This window comes from Carassius auratus, unplaced genomic scaffold (genome assembly GCF_003368295.1).
Source record: "Carassius auratus strain Wakin unplaced genomic scaffold, ASM336829v1 scaf_tig00008860, whole genome shotgun sequence".
NCBI lineage: Eukaryota > Metazoa > Chordata > Actinopteri > Cypriniformes > Cyprinidae > Carassius > Carassius auratus.
Window position 1 is genome coordinate 27,223 of NW_020523981.1, and position 24,404 is coordinate 51,626.

Consider the following 24,404-nt stretch of genomic DNA (forward strand, 5'->3'; position numbering starts at 1 on the left):
TTGCCCATTTTGTTCTGAAACTGAAACTTTGTCTCATCTATTTTTAAAATGTGATAGACTAGGGTCACTTTTTCAAGTGTTGAAAGAATGGCGTGATATGTTGGGTCATGCTTTTAGTGAAGAAGGTTTTATTTTTGGTCCTAAGTATCGGTATAAAACAAGGAATGTTGATGTATTTCTGAATTATTTGTATGGACAAGCTAAATTAAGCATATGGTTGACAAGAAAAGCTAAAATTATGGCAAAAGGTTCCACCAATATTGTTTTAACATACAAAGGTTTGATCTCTGCCCGTTTAATGGTTGAATTTGCATATTATAAACATATTGGAAAATTTACTACTTTTGAAGAAGTTTGGTGTTTAAATGGAATTTTATGTATGATAAGTGATGGTTGTTTGGAAATGAAGGTGTAAGCTTTTGTAATTTTTGATAGTCTTGTGGATTCAATTGTGTAATTGTGTAATGAAAATTTGTTTATTGTTATTAAAGGGTTTTTGAAAGGTCAAAGGTCTCTCTCTCTCTCTCTCTCTCTCTCTCTCTCTCAGAGGAACAGGAAGTGGGCGTCTCTCTGTCACAGATCGAGAGCTGCAGAAGAACTGAATCTACTAACAGCAGAGAAGATGACTGAAGAAGAGAGAAGAATGAAGATCATCTGGACTTTCACTCTGCTGATGATTCCTGGTAAGAGTCTGAACTCACAGTAAATCACTAAAACAGACTTTAACTTCAGCTCATGTTGAGTAGGATTTGAACACTTTTGAACACTTTTCTCTGCTCAGTCTCATGAATACACTGGTGTTGTACTGAGATGCTGTTTTTTGTAGATGTCCTGAGCTCCATCAGTGTGAGAGGATATTCAGGAGGAGAAGTCAGCATCACATGCAGATATGATAGAGAATATACAGACAATGCAAAGTATTTTTGTAGAGGACAGTGGATCAGATGCTCTGACCTCATCAAGACTGATAAGGAAATCAAATGGGTTGATTCTGGAAGATTCTCTCTGTTTGACGACACAACAGCAGCAGTTTTCACTGTGACCTTCAGAGATCTGAGTGAACAGGATTCTGGGACGTACTGGTGTGGAGTTGATATCTCTGGAAAAATAGATTCCTACATTAAAGTGAATCTGATCATTGAATCAGGTGAGTAACTGAGACTCTCAAACTCATGATGATCATCAACATCACACACTCAACACTGACTGTAATGTTATCATCTAAAAACACCAGAAAATCAATAACCAGGACAAATATAATGTATCATAATGTGTCAGGCTTAAACTCATCAAATTAGTAAACATATATGAATGAATGAAGAGACAGAGACTGTGTGTGTGTGTGTGGGGGGGGGGGGGGGGTACGGATGATTTTCTCACCCGTATTAATCAAAATATAATTAAAAAGAAAAACTAGCTTCCTTTCAGCAGATCACCATGTGTCGTATCATGTTGCTTGACTGTGCAAAGAAAGTGATCGTGATGTTGTTAAGAGAACCGATTCTGTTCATACAGGTTTACCAGCAGGTAAACAAATAAGTAAAAAAATAGGAAGTTTCCTTACAGAGGTTCATGATTCTGTAGTCAATGCAGGTTAACGTGCAGTTTTAGATCAGTGTTGCTGTTGAGAAACTGGACACAGAGTAAAGCAGAGGACAGTGTTTATGTGTTTTATTCTTCTTCATTCTTTAAATCTCCAGTGCTGCAGATCTGGACTCAATGCAGCAGCATTATTTGATCATTTGGACACAGTATTACTGTAGTTTTTGACTAGTGTAAGTGTTCATCTGGATGCAGTATTAGAGCAGTTGTTGTGCTGCAGTCTTGTTCTATAATTAAAGAAGCTGCAGTTAAAGATGATTGTCCTGCTATTAAATCTATTTTTAACTGAGAAACCACAGACTTCAGTTACAGGAAGTCAAACAAGCAGCTCACGTTTTGTTTTTTAATTATCAGCAAACATGAATTCTGGGTAGTGAGTATGACATCACTAACACTTATATTCACCACGAGACACGTGATGACAAGTTCTGTGTGTGAAAAAAATTAATTGTTTTATATACAGATGTTTCAGAGACAACTTCACCACCATTATCTTCATCATCATCATCATCATCATCATCGTCACCACCATCATCTTCATCAGCATCGCCTTCTTCATCGCCTTCTTCATCATCTACTTCTGTTTTCAAACCCTCTGCATCAGTGTCTTCTGACATGTTCAAAGGTGCTTGTATAATAAAATATAAACATATGATTTGATATTAAGCTCAAAGCAGAGTATGTGAGTGGAGTGGAGTGACAACAACATCCCCTTCGTGTCCTGAGCATTTAATAATCACTCCGCGCTCACTGAAACACCGCTCCGCAGCTAAAATATTGCAATATGTTTGAAATGTTCTGTTCATAACATATATATATATTTTAAAAAAAAACTTTTTTTATGAAATAAATAATATATTTTTCATACCACATGGCAAACTAATTACATGGTTGTCCACAATAAAAGGTAGCCTATAATTCAAATTTTTCTGATGAAAATAACAGTATATTTTCATCAGTTATTTTATCTACAGATCAATGCATTTCTTACAGATTTCTGCTCATTCATAATCAGATACAGATGAAGAAGCACTGTAAGATTAGATTTGTTAGAATGCATTATTGTGAAAGTGATTGCGTGTGAATGTGCTTTGTGCTGGATCTGAGTGATCCATCTGTATCAAGCTATAGATAAATATGTTTAATTATAAATTCTTGCTAAATGTGCAGTTATATTACGGCCGTTGGCATGAATTGTACCTGTGATGGAGCGGTGGTGGAGCGCTCTTGGTTGAAGTGAAAACCACGACACTCCGATTTTAAAGGGGGGGGTGAAATGCTATTTCATGCATACTGAGTTTTTTACACTGTTAAAGAGTTGGATTCCCATGCTAAACATGGACAAAGTTTCAAAAATTAAGTTGCAAGTTTGAAGGAGTATTTTTGTTTCAAAAAGACTCCTTCTGGTTTGTCACAAGTTTGGGAAAGTTTTTTTCGAGTATGGCTCTGTGTGACGTTAGATGGAGTGGAATTTGATTATATGGGTCCTGAGGCACTTCTGCCGGAAGAGCGCGCGCTCCCGTATAGCAGAGCAGGAGAGACATTCACTGATCAGAGTGAGAGCGTCGTGAAATGTCAGAAAAGGAGTGTGTTTATTCCCTGCATTTGGAAGACATAAAGTGGAACTTAGTCATTTTCCAAAACCGCTAAGCAAATATATACAGTTTCAGTACATACCACATAGAGACGTCGTTGCTGATGCTGCTCTTGTTAAATTTCAGCCTCGGGATCTGATTCTGGATCATAAACATACGCTGAATCTGACTGTAAGCCATGGTTTGTTTTGGATGATGGTTTTTTCCTCACGGTAATGTCACAGCTTCCAAACGCTCTCAACGCAAAAGCCTACTCGCGCTCGTGATTCTTTAGCTCCGCCCACACGTCACGCCTCCAGCCTGTCGTGTTTTTCCGGGAAAAATCGGTACAGACTATCTTTCTCTTATGAATATAATAAAACTAAAGACTTTTTGGAGTTATGAAGGATTCAGTACTACTCTATAGGTACTCAAGATTAACAGGATATTGAGTGAAAATGAGCATTTCACCCCCCCCCCCCCCCCTTTAAAAAAAATCTGCTCCTCGCTTCAATCAAAATCACACTGCTCCACTCACACTTTGGCTCACTGTAATCAGATTCACTCATTATTTATTATTTCATTTTCTGTTTACAGGCTCTTATCTGATCATCTCTCTGGTTCTGGTTCTGGTTCTGGTTCTTCTGGTTCTGATCATCATTGGTCTCTTATTACTGTTTCTCTATAAGAATCATCAGTCTCGAGGTAAAACTCCTTTAGATACAGAATCTCTCATTCATATCGAGCTTAAAATGAAGATTTGTTTTTCTCTTTGATTCTATCGCTACCTATTGGCTACAGCTACAAAATACAGATGATGTGTGACAACTGACACAGTGTTGAAATATGATATAATGCCATTTATTTAAGTCTAATTTTTGGCAGGCGGTGATTCGTCATCTCAGACTGGAGCAGGAAAACATAAAGCAGTCAGTCCAGTTACTGTATAAAATAAGATGTTTATTTTATAATGAAAATAAATTCTAATCATGAAGATCTGTAGAGCTGTAACTGATTTCTCTGTCTCTCCTCAGGTTTCTTACACTGGATGTGATTATGAGGAGATTAAAGACAGTCACAGACAATTACCCACAAACCCCTCTGATTCATTTAACACTGTTTATGCCACTGTTCAATTACCCACAAACCCCTCTGATTCATCTAACAATGTTTATGCCACTGTTCAATTACCCACAAACCCCTCTGATTCATCTAACACTGTTTATGCCACTGCTCAATTACCCACAAACCCCTCTGATTCATCTAACACTGTTTATGCCACTGCTCAATTACCCACAAACCCCTCCGATTCATCTAACACTGTTTATGCCACTGCTCACTTACCCACAAACCTCTCTGATTCACACTTCTCAATTACCCACAAACCCCTCTGATTCATCTAACACTGTTTATGCCACTGCTCAATTACCCACAAACCCCTCTGCTTCATCAGTGTACTCTACAGTTCAGGAAGCCACTGGTGACTCTCAGATCTTCATCACATCTGCTGAGGACCTGAATTATACCGTGGTGAATTTCCAGAAGAAAGCAGACTGTCCTGACAGAGTCAGATTGGGGAATAATCAGGATTACAGTGAATACACTGCTGTCAATCCTCTCACTGTCTGAAGATCCACAGCAGACAATCTCAATGAGATGAAGACTTTGATTCTGGGTTTAAGCCTCTATGTTTGGTATTTGTGTTATTTACGTGGCTCTCTTCTGCTCTGTATTTAGGACTTGTAAGTGTCCTAGTGTTTATTTTTTCTGAAAATGACACTGAAATAAATGATCAGAAACCCTGGAGTTTTCGGTCAGATTTTGATGTGAATAAGTAATAAATATTTCAGAACAAAAGTGTCAAATTAAATCAGAATATGCTGTGGTCTTCAGGTAAACCTGGTCAATACTGGTTGTTGTAAACATTTTATTAAGACTCAGTGTTTCAAAAAAAAAAAAAAAAAAAAAAAAAAACTTAAACATGCAGCAACTACTGTTTTATTATTTTCTCTTGGTGCTTATTTTAAATGCTTGATAAAAGTAAATGTAATAAACTCAGACAAAGTTGTGATATTTTATGCAAATGTGATATGAATGTGTCACAATACACTCTGGAAGGAGTGAAGAGAGGCAGGAGAAGAACTGAATCTCAAGAAGACTGAAGAAGAGAGAAGAATGAAGTTCATCTGTGCATTCTCATAAACATATATCAGTATTGTATTAAAGGCTTCCATTTATGCTCTTTTACAAGGTTTTGATGTGTTGTTATTGGTTAGCTGGGCTAGTGTGTACTGTGATTGGCAGCACTCAGTGCCTGGTCACGAAATGTCATGCCTCTTACCATAGCCACCTGCACACACACAACACTGACTGTAATTACTGCGGTTCACACATGTAACCTATAACATATAATAAATAACTTCTAAATAAACTAAATAATATCTCATGTAATAATGACACTCAAAAGTGTTTAACAGATGAAAAAATCAAGAATGTGACAGGATATTCAGGAGGAAACATCTTTATAAACTACAAATATAAGATAAGTCGGGCAGTTTTGTATTTAAAATTCTTTGAGTGTAAACTGAGAGATATGTCACTTACTCACAGCTAGTTGGTCCAGCTTGTGATCTCCGACCCAGAATAAAACCTGCTCCTGAGGTAGCCTTGTAACGTTACCATCGTGTCAAAACCCCGTTCAAAACCAACCCATCTGATTGGGCCTGAAAACCAAAAGTGAACTTACCTGGGTAAAAACTGAAACTGGCTTTGTGCTACAGGCCATGTGTGAATTATGTTAGTTGTATGTGTTATATGTCGTACTAAATCTTGCATGTTTATCATTTTCATTATGTTTTGTTGTTTTAATTTATTGAATTTATTTTAATTTTGAAGCTGCGTTTTAAGTTTACTGAGGTCCTCCAGACTGTTCACATGTAAATTATACTAGTGGAAGATATCAATAATGTAATAAAATTGATTCTGTGTCCTGTAGCTGAAGTGGTAGAGCCAAGCGCAAGGTTCGAATCCAAGGGAACACATGTTAGGAGAAAGTTGTTAGCCTGAATGCAATGTAAATCGCTTTGGATAAAAGTGCCTGCTAGACGCATAAATGTAAATGTGTCCTTGTATACATGATAACATGAAACCTGAATGAGCTGACAGTGTAACTCCACCAGGTGTCGCTCTTTCAGTGTGATTAATGTGATATTCAGTCAGTGCTGATGGTGGGAGGAGCCAGTAAAGCTGCTCATTACTGATAAAGAGCTGAATAAAGAGGAATTAACTAAAGCAGACAGATGTAGAGACAGAGAGATTCACACAGAGATCATTCAGCAGAAAGAAGACTGAACTCAACTCACAATGAAGATCCTCCTCATCTTCCTCACTTTCTACCTGATCTCAGGTCAGAGCTTTTCTCTTTCATCACTGCAGTAATGATGCTGTTTTCTGTTCATCATCTTTCTGATCACAGTATCAATCTGATTGACAGCTGCAGTGAGATGCTTTAGCGTCACGGGATATTCTGGAGGAAGTGTTCTGGTGGATTCTGGGAAACTTTGGTTCAGCGACTCTGCTAAATATATGATTAAACATGACCCATGGAGAACCATAATACATTACAAGAAAAACAGTGAATGGACGATTGAAGGAAGATTCATTCTTTTTTGCAGCAAATATGGAAAGCTTGTGATATTCATTAGAGAACTGAACACACGGGATGCTGGGAAATATAGAATTAGGGTTCTTGACAAGTGGTATATAGATATAACTTTGAATGTGAAAAAAGGTAAGCAATTCAAGTGTGTAATCAAACTACTCTTTTTAAAGGTACATCATTGTAAAGTATATTTCTTATTTATTTGAATGACAGATTCATGCTGTGTGGTGTCGAAGAAAGTAGTGGTAAAGAGTGGAGAAACTGCCACCTTCAGCTGTGAATATTCACAGAATCATATCAATGATGCAAAAGTCATATTCAAAGAACGACAAAACTCCATTGACCCATGGAATGAAGAAGAAAGACTCAGTATTTCTGATGACAAACATAAAACCATCTTCAGTGTGAGGATCAATGCTGTGACACCAGATGATGGAGGAGTTTATTTATGTGGAGTTTGGATCAACAGAGACTCGTACTCCATTAGTACTGCTGTTCACCTGCACATCATGAGTGAGTAGAACAAACTCTGTGTCATCTAGCATGAGTTAATAGATAAGTGTTTGCTGCTTCAGTTATTGTTAGGGCTCAAGCCTGGAGGGCGAGAGCCCTATTGTTTTCCTTAGGATTATTATTATTTTTTTTTTTTTTCTTTATTCTTCTAATTTTTTTCCAAGGTTTCGGGGGCTTTTGGGGTCCTTAACATACTCAAAAACTCTTGAAAATTGGCACACACCTTGGAACCTGCGGCCATTAGGGCCGGGCAGAGTCTGATACACGGGCGTGGTACAGGGGCTCTACAGCGCCCCCTGTAGTACTGAGGGCCATATATCATGCATACTTGCACGTATACATATGAAACTTGGTACATATATATAACTCATCAAACCAAACAACTTTCACACTGCATGTCATAAGCTCCGCCCAACAGGAAGTTGGCTATTTAGGGTTTTATGAAAAACACATGCTCTGGAATTTGATATACTCCTCTGAGGAACTCCACCCGTTCACCACAAAACTCGGTGAACACGATCTCAAGACATTGGGGATGCTAAATTGCGAAGAGATTTTTGATATCTCGAACGGTTTGCCCGTGGCGAGGCGTTGAAATTATGGCGAGAAATGAGAAACAGGAAATGTCTAATAACATCCACATACATTTCCTGAATTTGATCAAACTTAATTTGTTTGTTCGTTGTATGATACCGATCGTATATATGTGACTATTAGGAGTCAAAGTTATAGGGCCACCAACTGGCAGCAGGAAGTGAATCATTTTCAAAACGCTTTGAATTCAGCATCTTATTTTTACTTGATTTGCTTCAAACTTCATCAGAATAATGACAAAACACGGCCGAAGAAAATCTGTTGTGGGGATATTGATATCTAATATAGTGTTGCCATGGCAATGTGTCAAACTTGAATGTTCTGTTCTGGTGATTTTTAGGCAGACAACAAGCTCAGATTTACATGAAACTCGAAACAGATATCAGTATTAAAGATAGCTAAACCATGGCAAAAGCTTTGAAAAGGGCGTGGAAGAGGCACTCTATAGCGCCACCTTTTGTCAAAAGTGGGGGGGTTAGTTTTAGCTACAGACACCAAACTTGGTACATAAATTGTTCTTATCAAGACGGACAACTTTCTAATTCATAGTTATAAGCTACGATCAACAGGAAGTCGGCTATTTTGATTTGAATGTGTATTTTTGAGATTTTACAGTTGTAAAATTAATGAATACTCCTCACAGGGGAAGTACACTATACACACAAAACTTTGTCTACATGAAGAAAAAACATCGAGGAACTTAAATTGCGAACAGATTTTGGTTAGCTTGAACGGTTTTGTCGTGGTGATTTTTTGAAATGACAGTAAAAAGTGAAACATTAATCGTCTTCTATTTTTAAATTGCAGCTTCCAAACCTTTAAAAAACATTTTTCATTTAGAAAACCAGTGATTCTGAGGAAATATGCATAGTTTCATGACTTTACAGCACTGTATGATTAAAAGAAAATTAAAAAAACTGTCAGACATCTGATCTCACTCTGTCACTCTGTTTGCTGACTCTGTGTGTGTGTGTGAGTGTGAGTGGGGGAGGGGTGTGAGCTGAGTGGCAGACAGACAGAGAGAGAGAGAGAGAGAGAGAGAGAGAGAGAGAGACTTAAACATCTCTTTAATCACCAGAAAAAAAACTGTATTTTAAATAGTTATTTTTTTGTTGTTGTTGCTAATTGTGCTGTTATCATTACATCTTAAGAAATATCTTAGGCCTTATCCTTTTCTGACAGTTTCAGGGATTAAAAAAAATCCTAAAAAACCTTATTTGTGCTGCAAATAATAATTTCAAACTCATTTGATACTGACCTCTGTCACCCTGTGACATGACATTTATTTGAATTTACATAATCTCAAGGATGTAACAGTAAAACTGTTCAGCTCACAGATGAAGACTAAGCTTTAATGCAAGCAGAACTATTTCACAAATGCTTATAGGTTAATGAAATCATAACAAAACACTTTTAAATTATTTAAGGATTTGGTAACACTTTAAAATAATGTCTCAATTGTTAACATTAGTAAATGCATTGGTAACACTTCATAATAGCTGCAATTCTTAGCTAAGCATTAGTAAATAGTCAGTTCATGCTTTATATAGCCTTCTCCCAAAATTAATATTTTAGTAAGCATTTTATAAATACAGCTATAATTAAATTGTTCATGGTTTATATGCACATTTATTTTGAGGAGATTAAAGGCTGTAATCTCCCTAAAAAAAATGTAAAATAAAAAATAAAATAAATAAAATAAACAAACACAGAACTCATAAATATTTATTTCAAGATGCAATAAAAGAAAACTGTACACTTGAATTTATATATATATATATATATATATATATATATATATATATATATATATATATATATATATATATATATACACACACAATTGCATAAGTTTATATTTAAAAATGTTTAGCAAGTGTACAGCTAATAATAATAATAATGCACTTTATTTAGTTTTAGCTACAGACACCAAACTCGGTACTTAAATTGTTCTTATCAAGACGGACAACTTTCTAATTCACAGTCATAAGCTACGATCAACAGGAAGTCAGCTATTTTGATTTGAATGTGTATTTTTGAGATTTTACAGTTGTGAATTAATGCATACTCCTCACAGGGGAAGTACACTATACACACCAAACTTTGTCTACATGAAGAAAAAACATCGAAGAACTTAAATTGCGAACAGATTTTGGTTAGCTTGAACGGTTTTGTCGTGGTGATTTTTTGAAATGACAGTAAATAAGGGAAACATTAATTGTCTTGTATTTTTAAATTGCAGCTTCCAAACACTTCAAAGCATTTTTTCATACAGATATCAAATCATTCTGAGGAAATATGCATAGTTTCACGACTTTACAACACTGTATGGGTAAAAGAAAATGTGAAAACTGTCAGACTTCTCAACTGACATGATCTCACTCTGGCCACCCTGTCTGTGTGAGGAAAGGGAGGGGGAGAGGGAGGGGGAGTGTGAGGGGGTTGGTGACTGTGAATTTTTGGTGACTGACAGTGTGTGTGGACTGTAGGGAGGGGCTGTCTGGCAGAGAGAGAGAGAGAGAGAGACCTAATCATCCCTTTAATAATCAGGAAAAAAATATCTGTATTTTAAATTGTTATTGTTTTTGTTGTTGCTAATGGTGGCGTTTTTTTCCTTTCATTACAGGTTAAGAAATCTCTTAGGCCTTATCCTTTTCTGGCAGTTTTAGGGATTTAAAAACATCCTAAGAATCCTTATTTATGCTGCAAATAATAATTTAAAACTCATTTGATACTGACCTATGACAAACTGTGACGTGACATGACATTTATTAATCTCATGGATGTAACAGTAAAACTCTTAAACTGACAGATAAAGCTGTAATGCAAGCAAAACTATTTCACAAATGCTTATAGGTTATTAAAATCATTACAAAACACTAATAAATTATTTAAGGATTTGGTAACACTGTAAAATAATGTCTAATTTGTTAACATTAGTAAATGCATTGGTAACACTTTATAATAATGGCACTCATTAGCTAAGCATTAGTAAATAGTTCATGATTATAAAGCCTTTTCGCTTAATAATAGTCATTATAAAGCAGTAATACATCTATAAATAAATTGTTCTTGGTTTAAAAGCACATATATTACAAAGGAGATTAAAGTCTCAGTTGTCTCATAAAATAAATAAATAAATAAACACAACCCAGTTTGATTCAGAATTCAGAAATATTTATTTCAAGATGCAATAAAAGGAAACTGTACACTTAAATAGCTTTTGAGCGATTCTTGAAGGACTAGCATCACCACTTCTTGTACGATGGTTTGAGGAGTATATCTTCCAGATAGTACCACCGCTCCCTATATGCAGAGTATGCAGTATTCGCAGGGCACCAACTCCCAGAAGGGGCACCATCCCAGTTGCTCAAAAAAAATAAAAAAAATAAAATAAAACATGCGCCATTCTCCCATCCGCGCTCGTGACAGATCACACCACATGTTTGCGGCTGAATGTTTGTAATTGATGGATGGACATCTATGCCTGGGTATAGGACATCAGCAATCCGGCACAGAGAAAAGAAAACTAAAGAAAGAAAAAAAAAACAGGCATAAAGCTGTCTTGACATTGGACATTCGAGAGTCTCAAATTTAGGGACGGTCTCTAAAGTTACATGTGATATTGTTATACACTTTTCTAACGTCAGTAGCATTTGAAGAGAATGACTTACAAAAACAACTGTAATTGTTCATCTAGGTGACAGCTATAATGCACAATTAATTTGAATGTTTGATATTTATTACAACAAACTGTAAGTCATATGTAAATTATGCTACTTTTTCACATGGGCTCAAATGCAAATTTGAAGCTCAATAGCATTTGAGAAGAAAGACTTGCAGTCACAAAACAATTGTAATGTGTTCATATAGGTGATGGCTATAATGCACACCTTATAAATTTTTTATAAATATAAAAATAATGTGTTACTAAAGTTATATATATTGTTCTGTGTATGTGATTTCAAAGTCTAGATTGGTCGGATTAACCCTTTAACTGCCGCATCCCTTAAAATTGTATTGTCAGAGGGTTACTGTAAATGCTTATGCCCGCTGGGCACAGTTTTCCTGATGCCACCGGGGTAGCGTTGCATTGATGGCTTGAGCCCGACATCGCTGCTTGCAGCTATATTTAGATTTTGTATTTGATGAAGAAAATGATTCTGTCAGATGTTTGTGATTGACAGCTAAAGTGGGCGTGTCTAGAGTGAACGGCTCCTCAGGAGGACGTTTGATGATCAAGTGTGAACATCCTCAATACAAAACCAACCCAAAATACATCTGTAAAGAACCAGACGGATGTTCAGAGAGGAAGAATCCAGGAGTTCAGGGTGAATGGATGGAGAATGGAGATGTTTCTTTATATGACGACACCAGAGCAGGAGTCTTGATGGTGTTTTTTAGAGAGCTGAAAGCTGCAGATGAAGGAACATACAGGTGTGGAGTGAAAGTATCTGACTATACTGAGAGCTTCACTGAGATACAGCTGAGCGTCAGACACGGTGAGGAACCTTTACTTTATCTTGATTGTTTGGAGAATCTGTTCTGATTTATATGCAATTTCTCTTGGTTAACAGATGTAAACTATCCAAAGCGTGTGACTGAATCTGTTCATATTGGTAAAGAAGTTAACTTCACCTGTCAGATCCTGGAGGAGCATAAAGTTCATTTCTGCAAAGAGGATGATAATCACATCTGCCAAAGCATAGGCTCATCTAAAGTGACAGAAATGAGTGTTTCATCAGAGAGAAATGAAGAGAGAGTTGTTACAGTGAGCATCAGTAATGTGAGTGTGAGAGATGCTGGAGTTTACTGGTGTGGAGCAGAAACCAGAGACACAGATCTGACTTTCATCTCCCTGAACACTCAAATTCAGCTCAACCTCATCAGTGAGTCCTTTCAGATGATTTCACTGTAGTAATCACAGTATATTCAAAATAATTTGTGTTAAATGTCTGTATTTGATTGTTTTTAGTGGCTTCAGTAGTGAGAGATGAAGGAGAATCAGCTGAGATCATCTGTCCTTATGATTCAATCTATAAATCAAAGCCAAAGTCTCTCTGTAAGGGGAAGTGCTCCACTAGAGACAGAAATCCTCTCAGTGAGACTGTGAGAGAAGAGAAAGAGACCAAGACTGGCAGATTGACTCTGAATGATGACGTCACTGCAGGGGTCTTCACTGGGACCATCACTGGACTGACAGCAGAGGATGCTGGGAAATACTGGTGTGCAGTGACATTAGAAACAGAGCTCAATTATCTTTACACTCATCTGATCGTCATCATGAACGAGGGTGAGGAAGGTTTCTGCATCTGAATATGTGAAACTACGGCTGTGAATTGATGTTCTTGTGTCTGTAAACATTTCCAGAGCTGAACTTGACTAAGTATGAAGGAGACGACGTGTCAATCCAGTGCAAACATCATGATGAAGATCAGAAACGCTTCTGCAAAGCACATGAAGCCTCCATGTGTGTGAAGGATGGAGATTCATTGGAGACGATCAGAGATGATCGATTCTCTTTCAGTGATGAAGCATCTACTGGAGTCTTTACTGTGAACATCACTGATCTGAGAGAAGAGGATTCTGGGATATACTGGTGTGGTGCTCACGCCATCACTAAAGTCAGTCTCACTGTTAAAACAGGTAAGCTCTTGATCTTTTTGAAGATTTATACACTTCACTTCACAAATAAAATAGGTTTCTATGACTTTGTTCACCAGAAAACAACAGGTTTTGATCAAATTAAAAAAGGATGTCTTCTTTACCTTCACATTTTCTATATTCCAATTATTGGTCGAAAACATAAACTTGATTGAAATGTGTCATTTCATATGCTCCTTTTGTTATTCATAACATTATCTAGTGTTCATATGTATCATTCGTTGATTATAAAGTAACAATAACATATTTTGCATTGCATTGTGCTGCTTATGATTTGTCGTTCTACATGTTGCTGGTCATATAATTAGAATATAATCAAAAAGTTGATTTATTCCACTATTCCATTCAAAAAGTGAAACTTGTATATTGCATTCATTCATTACACATATTGATATATTTCAAATGTTTATTTATTTTATGATTATTCATTTTGATGATTATAACTGACAACTAAGGAAAATACCAAATTCAGTATCTCAGAAAATTTGAATATTGTGAAAAGGTTCAGTACTGAAGAGATCTGGTGCCACACTCTAATCAGATAATTAACTCAAAACACCTGCAAAGGCCTTTAAATGTTCTCTCAGTCTAGTTCTGTAGGACACACAATCATGGGGAAGACTGCTGACTTGACAGTTGTCCAAAAGACGACCATTGACACCTTGCACAAGGAGGGCAAGACACAAAAGGCCATTGCAAAAGAGGCTGGCTGTTCACAGAGCTCTGTGTCCAAGCACATTAATAGAGAGGAGAAGGGAAGGAAAAGATGTGGTGGAAAAAAGTTCATGTGAATGTATTTTAGTTAATGTTCATACTTTCAGTTGGCTAAGATTTCTAAAAATGCTTTCTTTGTATCGGTCTTAAGTAATATTCTAATTTTCTGAGATACTGATTTTGGGATTTTCCTTAGTTGTCAGTTAAAATCATCAAACTTAGACGAAATAAACATTTCAAATATATCAGTCTATGTGTAATGAATGAATATAATATACAAGTTTGGGATGTTCTCTTTTATTCTGGACTGCAGGGCAGTGACTGTAACATCGAGCAGATTTTGCAGTGTTAAACATGCATTTATACCAATTACATCAGGCTCTGAACATCCTTCAAAAACAACACAAAGAATGGCTTTCTCAGCTGCTATTTTTGCAACTTTCCATTTAAAAAACGTTTTGCACCGTTTTTCTCAGGGATGAATGCAGCCCTGAATTGTGTTTGTTTGTGTTTTGGTAAACATACAAAATGTGCAGTACTGGGAGTCCTCCAGGACAGGGTTGAAAACCCCTGTGGTTAGAGAGTACCCACTGTGCCATGCTGAGGGAATGATTGCCTAATTGACTGTACAAGCACAAGACAAGGATTCAGTGGACCCAGATGCCAGAATCAGATTCCTTCGCTCAAGCCTGTCATGAAACTGTTACAGTTTCATATATACTCAACCCTGCAACCCCTGTATCTTGTGAAGGCATAGTTCCTAAACCAGGAATAGGCAGCATCACTCCTGAAGTGCTGATGTCCTGCAGAGTTTAGTTACAAACCTAATCAAACAGACCTAAACAAGTTAATCAAGGTCATCAGGATAAGGCTACCGGCAGGTGCAGTTTGCAATTTGTTAATAACACAGTTTGTAAATATGCTACAGCTCAGATTTCACTTTAAATTCATTCACAACTATGTATATTTTCCATGAGTGTTGCCTGTTTTGTGTATTTAAAAGAAAATTGTAATACGCTCTGTCTCTCCATATGTAACACGGGAGGCATGACAACAAAGTTGAGGATCCAAATGCAGATTTATTTCACAAGAGTGGTCAAACAGGCAGAGTCCAGCAAACAATACTGCAAAGACAGGCAAAAGACAAAGACATACATAAAATGATGAAATACTTGTGAAGCAATTTCCTGCATCAAATAGGAAACCAGCAAGATGTGGGAGAAGCTATACCCAACTTTTTATTGAATAGCTCCCTGTTTAACAAACCCTAGTAACTTTCACCTTATTGTATCACATGACGTGAGAAGCAGCTTACCTAAGAACTCATCCTGGGGAGGCAGCACCATTGTGTATGCATTTTTAAAACCACATCTACGCCTTTCTGAACTTTTGAACTATCATCTCAAAAATGTGTGGTCTGGTGCAGCTCAGTTACTGCATCAGGCAAAAGAACAGGTCTGCGTGGTAGTCCTGTAACACCGGCATGATGTGCAACACACCTCCAGCCTGACCTATAGCCATGCTTTGACATTTAAATATAATGAAATACACAACAGTTAAGATGACAGTTGGAGTCTCATCAATTATTCTCCCGCTGAGAAATAGCTTACAAGCATCTCTTCAACAGCATGCCCTACAGGTTTGTGTAATTTGAGTCACTGAGCGTGAGATGAATAAGGCTTCCTCAATTATCAATCCACCTTGGTGTGAAGATCAGGAATATTTCAATGTTGAAAACTGTTCAGTAAAATTTAAAACTGATGTCTAACTTCGATTCTTGATACATTTGTAAATAACACAGTTTGTAAATATACCACAGCTCAGATTTCACTTTATAGTCATTCACATCTGTGTATATTTGCCATGAGTGATGGGTGTTTTGTGTATTTAAATACATTTTAATACGCTCTGTCCCTCCATATGTAACACTGGAGGTGTGACAACAATGTTGAGGATCCAAATGCAGATTTATTTCACGTGAGTGGTCAAACAGGCAGAGTCCAGCAAACAATAATATCCAAAGCTAGGACAAAGACAAAGAGGAATCCGTAAACAGGCAAAGCTCAGGGCAGACAGCAAAGCAATCATAATAACCAGATAAACAGTCTAAGATCAAAAAACAAGAAGACAAGGTAAAGCAAGGAAACAAGCATACTAAGAACAGGGCACAGGCTTAACAATGCTCCAAAAAGTGTGTGTGGATGTGTGCAACCTTTATAGTGTGAGACTGGTGAAGTGATGAGGGACATGATGAGTCCTGGCAAAGGATCATGGGAAATGGAGTCCAGCGTGAAGTGGCAAGAGTCTGGAATGTGCCTTCTAATGATGCTCATGGGCACCAGCTAGAGATTGTGACACCATAATGTGTGTCTGTGTGTCTGTGTTTTCAGATTTCTTTTTGCTGAACATGATTTCTTTGTGTTCCACTCTGCTGCTGGTCGGAGGATTCACTGTGACTGTGTGTAAAGGTGATGCTCGCCTTTATAAACACCCACATGTTTATCTATAAGGCATGAGTCTGTTTACCACACAAGGTCAATCAGACTGTCCTAAGAATGTATCTCACTATTGTGTACCTGTGATGTTGTGTTAAGATCTTAGGGATGAGCTCATCATCAGGAGGTCACAGACGACAGTGAAGTGGTGAGTCTCTATCTTCATGCACTGCAGTTCTTGTGTGTTTCATCTTTTATTCTGCACATCATGTTTATCTTTTGTTCAATCTCAGATTCTCAGGAGCAGATATGATTTATTCCTCTACTAACCTTCTCACAATCCCCTGATGGCTTCTCATGATGATCTGTAAAAGTGTGATTTGTAGACGAGCACTGTTTTACGAGGCATTGACTTTAAACACTACTACACTGTGAAACATGATGGCCCAATTAAGTTACAGGAACTTTTTCTCCTTAACTAAATTTGTCTTTGTAAGTTTTGGATATTTAAATAAAGCTTAGACAAGTTGGTTCAGTTGGTACATCTGATTCTCTGTAACTCTCAAAAACAGCAGGTGTTCATCACTAATGCACAATAACTTGTAAAACACAGCTTTTCAAGTTGAAACAAAGAATATCTTTAAGTTGAGTTTGCTCAGCAGGTATATTTACATTTCTATGTTTAACCAACTTGAAATGTTTTACAGTGTATCAGTATTAGTATAACTTTTCATTTTTAAAATGTAAAAAAAGGCTTTGAATATATTTTTGTCATAGTGTTTCATGAGTGCTGGTGTGTGTGTGTGTGTGTGTGTGTGTGTGTGTGTGTGTGTGTGTGTGTGTGTGTGTGTGTGTGTGTGTGTGTGTGTGTGTGTGATGAACAGGCCGTTTTCTGAACACCTCAAAGCCACAGAAAACAGGTGAAGGTTCAGGGTCTGAATTTTTTTTTTTCTTTTTTTTTTTCTATGAACAAAGACATATTCAGGAAACCCACAGTGAGGCACATAACACTGAACAAGAAGCAGAACATTGTTTGTGAGCAAAAGACAAAAAAAAAAGGTATTCAAAGTCAGTGTTCTTCAGAGGAACTAATGTGCAGCTCTGGAGCTTTTGGTTTTGGGGTTTTGCTCTGGCTATTTATATACTTTTGGTCACACCATTATGTGCTTCAGACACACGCCGCTGTGATAAAAACAGGAAATGACGGTGGACACAGTCTTTCCACTCCATGAAGAGATGGTGTGAAATTGCAAAATATTATAAAAAATATTATTTATAATAAATTGCTGTTCTTCTTTCAGAAGGTGTTATTCTGGTTGTCAGAAATACACACAAATGCTTCTGCTGCATGTGTAATGACTGTTTTTACAGTATCAAAGGGAAGCACAAGACTTATTTCAGCTAGTAAGTCCATAAAACTGCAGTTATGATTCAGTGTCTTATGAGATGTTTGCATGGCGTTTGAATGTTAAATGTCCAATCAGCTGGCTGCTTTGACCTTTTACTCTCCTTGCAGGATTAATTCAGTGTAAAGACATATTTTAAATCAGCTTTTAGTTATTTGATTAATCTTTTATTAGTCCCATTATTAGAATAGAGTTTGTGTTATCAACTTCTAGTTCACCAAATGCCCAACTGAAACTTTCTGCTCCATCTAGTGACAAAAGTGAGTATTGGCTTTTTTAATATCTTGGTTTAAAATAAAATAAGCTTAATGTGTACTATTATGATAGCTGACAGGGTAGGTGGGTTTTAATTAGCATGATTTTAATTATTTCAATTAAATATAAATTACACCATTGCACATGCCTTGTGTGTCTTTCAAATGAAAGAGTGAATCTGGAGCAATGAGAGTTTTTGTTCCTGAGGATCACATGTACTCTTCATTCATGCAGATGTGTAAGTCTGATATGAAATAAAGGCAGCTGATTTATATTCTTAGTTTGTGTTGTTGGAGTGTCTTTAGTGCCGCTGCAGTTTGATTGACAGCTGCTGTCCGTGGTGCTGAAGCCACAGCTGCCAGAAGATGAGTGAGATCAGGTGTGTCTGATCAGAAACACTAGAGAAATAATGTAGATGCTCAGATTTGGACACATTTGGCTTCTTATAACAGCCTGGTGTCAGTCTTTGTAACACAAACGTCCTGATGTATCAGTTATGTGTGAGCTGCGGTATTTGCAGATATGCAAATGTATGTGAATATATATTCTATTATTTTGTAATAAAAAAAATTTGGTCATTTACTTCTTGCAGAACTTGAATGAAAAGATGATGTGCTTTTTACCGTGTTTTCATGTATATTGACATTAGCCACTTTCACACATAAAGTAGCCTACTTGTATATGATGTCGCTGTGCCAAAAAAAAGCTTCATGAATTTGAACATTTGATATAAAAGTGAAAACATAATCTGACCACGTTTCTGACCATCAGAGGTGGGTAGAGTACACAAAATCTTTACTCAAGTAAAAGTATTTCTAGAAATATTTACTCAAGTAAAAGTAAAAGTACTAGTCTTGAATAGTTACTTGAGTAAGAGTAAAAGAGTATCGGATAAAAAATCTACTCAAGTAGTTAGTTAATAGTTACTTTGGGTCATATATACTGAGCCTATTTTTATTTAGATATATAGATAAAATGTATGTTATGTATCTGTGTGTGTATAAATATATATATTTCATCAGCCTTTACTCCAATATATGTAATTTATTATAAAACCCTGTCTGTTTACTTAAGTAACAGATATAGGTGTCATGCCATAACATATTTTTAATACGACTGACTTTATATTAAATGTGAATTTAACATTGAAAGTTAATGTGATATAAATATTGCTACTAATCTTTCATTGTTCAGAAAGAGAGCAAATAACATTTACATTATTAAAGATAATTTTCACTGACATTCTAGATTTCAATCACTCTCAGAAACTCCCATTAAAATCACTGAAACTGTTTACACTGTGAAATCAATATCTTAATTATAGATTCGTACACACATCTGCACTTGTTGTTTCTGATGAGAGAATTCACCAGAAAGATTCAGTCAGTGAGCGAGTGAAGGAAGCACCGGCATTTTAGCGATGACTCATCGGAACGCCTCTGATTGGCCATTGCATTCAAAAGCTCAACAGAACCGTGTGATTGGTTAATGAGCAGTGCTGTAAAGAAGCGTCTGTCTCTGGCTCAGCGCCAGCAAGCGATCACAGATCTGAATTTAGCAGCTGATGCATTCAACTTGACTCCCCTCTGTTATAAGCCACACATGTACAACAAACTACTGTCACAGTGGTATCATGTACTGTAATCGAATGTAGCCCAAGTTATTACCTGTTAAACAGTAGACAGCACACGCGTTCATCTAATAAGGATCTCCATCGCAAGCAAATAATAGCCTTTGCAGATTTGCTTTCAATTCAGTGCAGTTCCATAGAAACGTTTTCAACGCTGCTGATCTTAAACGTTACAACTCTGAGTGAACCGCTTCAGACGCTCAGCGCGTGCGGCAGGGAACTGAACGACCCAATCAAACTGATTCATGAACCAATTCACTCGTTTGCCAATTGGATTGATCAAGCCTTTGAACAGAATTGACTCAAAAGAATGAATCGTTCGCTCATTGCCCAGAGAAAAGTAGACGGCGCGTTTGGAATAAACTGAAGCATTTATAACATTTATTGCATTAAGATAAAGTAACGAGAGGAGCGTCGCCCACAGTAACGAAGTACAGATTTCTCCCCCAAAATTTACTCATGTAAGAGTATAAAGTAGTATAAACGAGTATGTAAGAGTATAAACTCGTTACTACCCACCTCTGCTGACCATTTATGATCACTGACCATGTTTAACCCTCCGTGTTTACAAACACAACACTGGGAGACCCAGCGGTTTAGAGGTCACTTCTGATTTCACAAAATGTACCAGTATTTAGAAATGTATGTGTATGAATTAATGGTGCTTTAACCGGTACGTTTCATTTCTTGTCACATTTAGTCATGAATAACATCATTCTCACACCTAGCAGTCTTCATCTCCGATTCAAAACATTAATTTTGACAACCAACAGAGTAGCTTGCATCATTGGATGTTTTTGTTAGTCACAAAGTTATCAAATTAACCTATTAAAAGTTTAGCAGCTTACGTCTTCACACTCCTTTACAGTTAAACCTGAAGGTCCCTGAATTATATTTAATTGCAATAATAAATAATTGCATAATAAATGTTAAAGCCTTTTTAACAGTTATTGCTCTAAATAATAATAGATTATAAATATAAACATGATTTGAAATTCCACTCAAATCAAATTCACTCATTATTTTCTATCAGTGTTTTCAGGCTCTTCTCTGATCTCTGTCTCTCTGGTTCTAGTTCTGGTTCTGGTTCTTCTGGTTCTGACCATCATTGGTCTCTTATTACTGTTTCTCTATAATAATCATCAGTCTTGGGGTAAAACTCCTTTAAATACAGAATCTCTCATTCATATCGAGCTTAAAATGAAGATGTATTTCTCCACTTTGATTCTATCGCCACCTATTGACTACAGCTACAAAATACAGATGACGAGTGGCAACTGACATCAGTGTTGAAATATGATATAAAGTCACTAATTTAAGACAAATTTTTGGCAGGCTGCGATTCTGAGACAGTACCAGAAAACATGAAGCAGTCAGTCCAGTTACTGTATAAAATAAGATGATTATTTATAATGAAAATAATTGTAAGTAATTTATCTGTCTCATCTCAGGTTTTTTCACACTGGATGTGATTATGAGGAGATAATAGACACTCACAGACAATTACCCACAAACCCCTCTGATTCACACTGCTCATTTACCCACAAACCCCTCTGATTCACACTGCTCAATTACCCACAAACCCCTCTGATTCACACTGCTCAATTACCCACAAACCCCTCTGATTCACACTGCTCAATTACCCACAAACCCCTCTGATTCACACTGATCAATTACCCACAAACCCCTCTGATTCATCTAACACTGTTTATGCCACAGCTCAATTACCCACAAACCCCTCTGATTCATCTAACACTGTTTATGCCACAGCTCAATTACCCACAAACCCCTCTGATTCATCTAACACTGTTTATGCCACAGCTCAATTACCCACAAACCCCTCTGATTCATCTAACACTGTTTATGCCACTGTTCAATTACCCACAAACCCCTCTGATTCATCTAACACTGTTTATGCCACAGCTCAATTACCCACAAACCCCTCTGATTCATCTAACACTGTTTATGCCACTGCTCAATTACCCACAAACCCCTCTGATTCACACTGATCAATTACCCACAAACCCCTCTGATTCATCTAACACTGTTTATGCCACAGCTCAATTACCCACAAACCCCTCTGATTCATCTAACACGGTTTATGCCACTGTTCAATTACCCACAACCCCCCCCGATTCACACTGCTCATTTACCCACAAACCCCTCTGATTCACACTGCTCAATTACCCACAAACCCCTCTGATTCACACTGATCAATTACCCACAACCCCCTCTGATTCATCTAACACTGTTTATGCCACAGCTCAATTACCCACAAACCCCTCTGATTCATCTAACACGGTTTATGCCACTGTTCAATTACCCACAAACCCCTCTGATTCACACTGCTCATTTACCCACAAACCCCTCTGATTCACACTGCTCAATTACCCACAAACTCCTCTGATTCATGCTGATCAATTACCCACAAACCCCTCTGATTAATCTAACGCAGTTTATGCGACTGTTTAATTACCCACAAACCCCTCTGCTTCATCAGTTTACTCTACAGTTCAGGAAGCCACTGGTGACTCTCAGATCTTCATCACATCTGCTGAGGATCTGAATTATACCGTGGTGAATTTCCAGAAGAAAGCAGACTGTCCTGACAGAGTCAGATTGGGGAATAATCAGGATTACAGTGAATACACTGCTGTCAATCCTCTCACTGTCTGAAGAGCCACAGCAGACAATCTCAATGAGATGAAGACTTTGATACATAAATTAACTTTGGAATAATGTTTGTACTTTATTACTTATAATTATTCAGTGATGGTCCTTAGTTGTAAAATTTAGATACAGTCTTTCGGTCAGAGTTTGGTGACAGGTGCATGCTGTTATTTAAGAGTAAATGTGTGGTAAAGATTGCGGTCTCTTCCTGTCTCTCATTGTGTTTTTGTTGAGTGTCTGGACTGTGAGTTTTCATCGACCAGGAGCTCTTGTTTTTTTTTTTTTTTGTTTTTTTTTTATGGGGGTGCTGGGGGTTCAGCACATCTCCTGACCCAGGCCTCCATGTGGATTGTTAGTTCATTTACCCCACTTGCCCACCCTCATTACCCTCCTCGTTTACTTCTCTGTTTATATATTCTTTTGTGAGAATGTTTGTTTCATGTTTTGCATCATTCATTGTCTTGTCTTGTCATGTCCTGTCTTACCTTTTTCTGCCTAGTCATGCTGCCAAATTGTGTTTTCCTTTATAGTGGTTTTCAATTCTAATCTAAACTAATAATGTAATGTGGTCACAGGTGTGTTATAAAGCATTTTATAATGGCTTCACATGCCACTCAGCCAGTCTTAATCTATACATTTTATAAATCAACTTTAAAGTTTTGAAGCATGTTGAAGGTCAGTTATGCAGCATTATAAGTTTATGAATGTCATGTCGATGAGAACCGGAGTGTGTTTGTGTTTGTGTTGAATCTCAGCTGCTGTCCGTGGTGCTGAACACCTGAGCAGTGACTCTCTGCTCTTGGTTAGTGTTTTCTAGCAGGTTTTGATCTCATATAGTGGAGACACATAACACATAAATGTATCTACGTTAATATGATATGCTTGAAGTATGTTTGGATAATTAGCAAACGTTTTCTTAAGACACTACCGACACAACCATTGTTTATTTATGCACTGCTCAATTTTGAGATTTTGGTCTATTTTGCTTCCATAACATAAAAGTTTTATTTCAGTCTATTGGAATAAAAAATGCAGAATCCACATTTGTGTCTATATATTTGAGTCACAATACATATATTTAATGGCTATTTTTTTTTCTCAAAATTAGTTTCTTTCTGCACTTCAGCAGCTCTAACACACACCACACTATTTATTACTTTCTACATTCTGAAGGGTTTTACAGAAATATTTTTTCATATTAGTTGCATTTAATATTATATAACATTTTAACCTTAAAACATGGTGAATGTTATTTGTTTATTTTTAAGCATTTATATGTCAATAAAATCAAACAAGAATCTTGAATCTTACTTCATAAAATGTTCTTATTTCTGTCCTGGAAATATATTCAAATGAGTGCATATTTAATAATATTCTGGCTTATATGCATAATTAAACATAACATGTGAGTAATGTAAACAGTTGTCCTAATGTGTTGTGATTAATCAGTTGAGCTAGCACGGTGATATCCATTAGTTATAACATGTAACATATTGTCACTGTGATATTAAACATGCTGATCAATAATAATCCTGCGCTTACACAGTTAACATGGGAACCGCTGCTGTTTGCACGACTGTCCATCAGATGTCACTGTCAAATGAAGCCTGTGTGCCACTTCCAATATCAACCCCTCTCTCTCTCTCTCTCTCTCTCTCTCTCTCTCTCTCTCTCTCGCTCAGTGTG

At 36.9% G+C, this 24,404-nt stretch overlaps 2 protein-coding genes and 1 long non-coding RNA gene across 3 annotated transcripts; all 3 read left to right on the forward strand.

The window, feature by feature from the left end:
• The first annotated feature begins 545 nt into the window (after nucleotides 1–545).
• Nucleotides 546–1,199, forward strand: LOC113072341 (CMRF35-like molecule 3). The gene is made up of 2 exons (XM_026245364.1): nucleotides 546–683; nucleotides 827–1,199. Exons 1-2 carry the CDS (start codon nucleotides 623–625, stop codon nucleotides 1,153–1,155), a joined length of 390 nt encoding a protein of 129 aa, XP_026101149.1. The 5' UTR covers nucleotides 546–622; the 3' UTR covers nucleotides 1,156–1,199.
• Nucleotides 1,200–3,780: 2,581 nt separating this feature from the next.
• On the forward strand, nucleotides 3,781–5,074 carry LOC113072343 (uncharacterized). Its single transcript, XR_003280285.1, has 3 exons — nucleotides 3,781–3,881; nucleotides 4,062–4,105; nucleotides 4,211–5,074. It is a non-coding gene; the product is annotated as an uncharacterized LOC113072343 (long non-coding RNA).
• Nucleotides 5,075–6,761: 1,687 nt separating this feature from the next.
• LOC113072334 (polymeric immunoglobulin receptor-like) lies at nucleotides 6,762–17,321 on the forward strand. The gene is made up of 9 exons (XM_026245357.1): nucleotides 6,762–6,966; nucleotides 7,051–7,350; nucleotides 12,132–12,446; nucleotides 12,522–12,833; nucleotides 12,920–13,237; nucleotides 13,315–13,590; nucleotides 16,713–16,790; nucleotides 16,917–16,965; nucleotides 17,051–17,321. Coding segments are annotated over exons 1-9 (1,854 nt in total). The 3' UTR covers nucleotides 17,052–17,321.
• The last annotated feature ends 7,083 nt before the right edge of the window (nucleotides 17,322–24,404 follow it).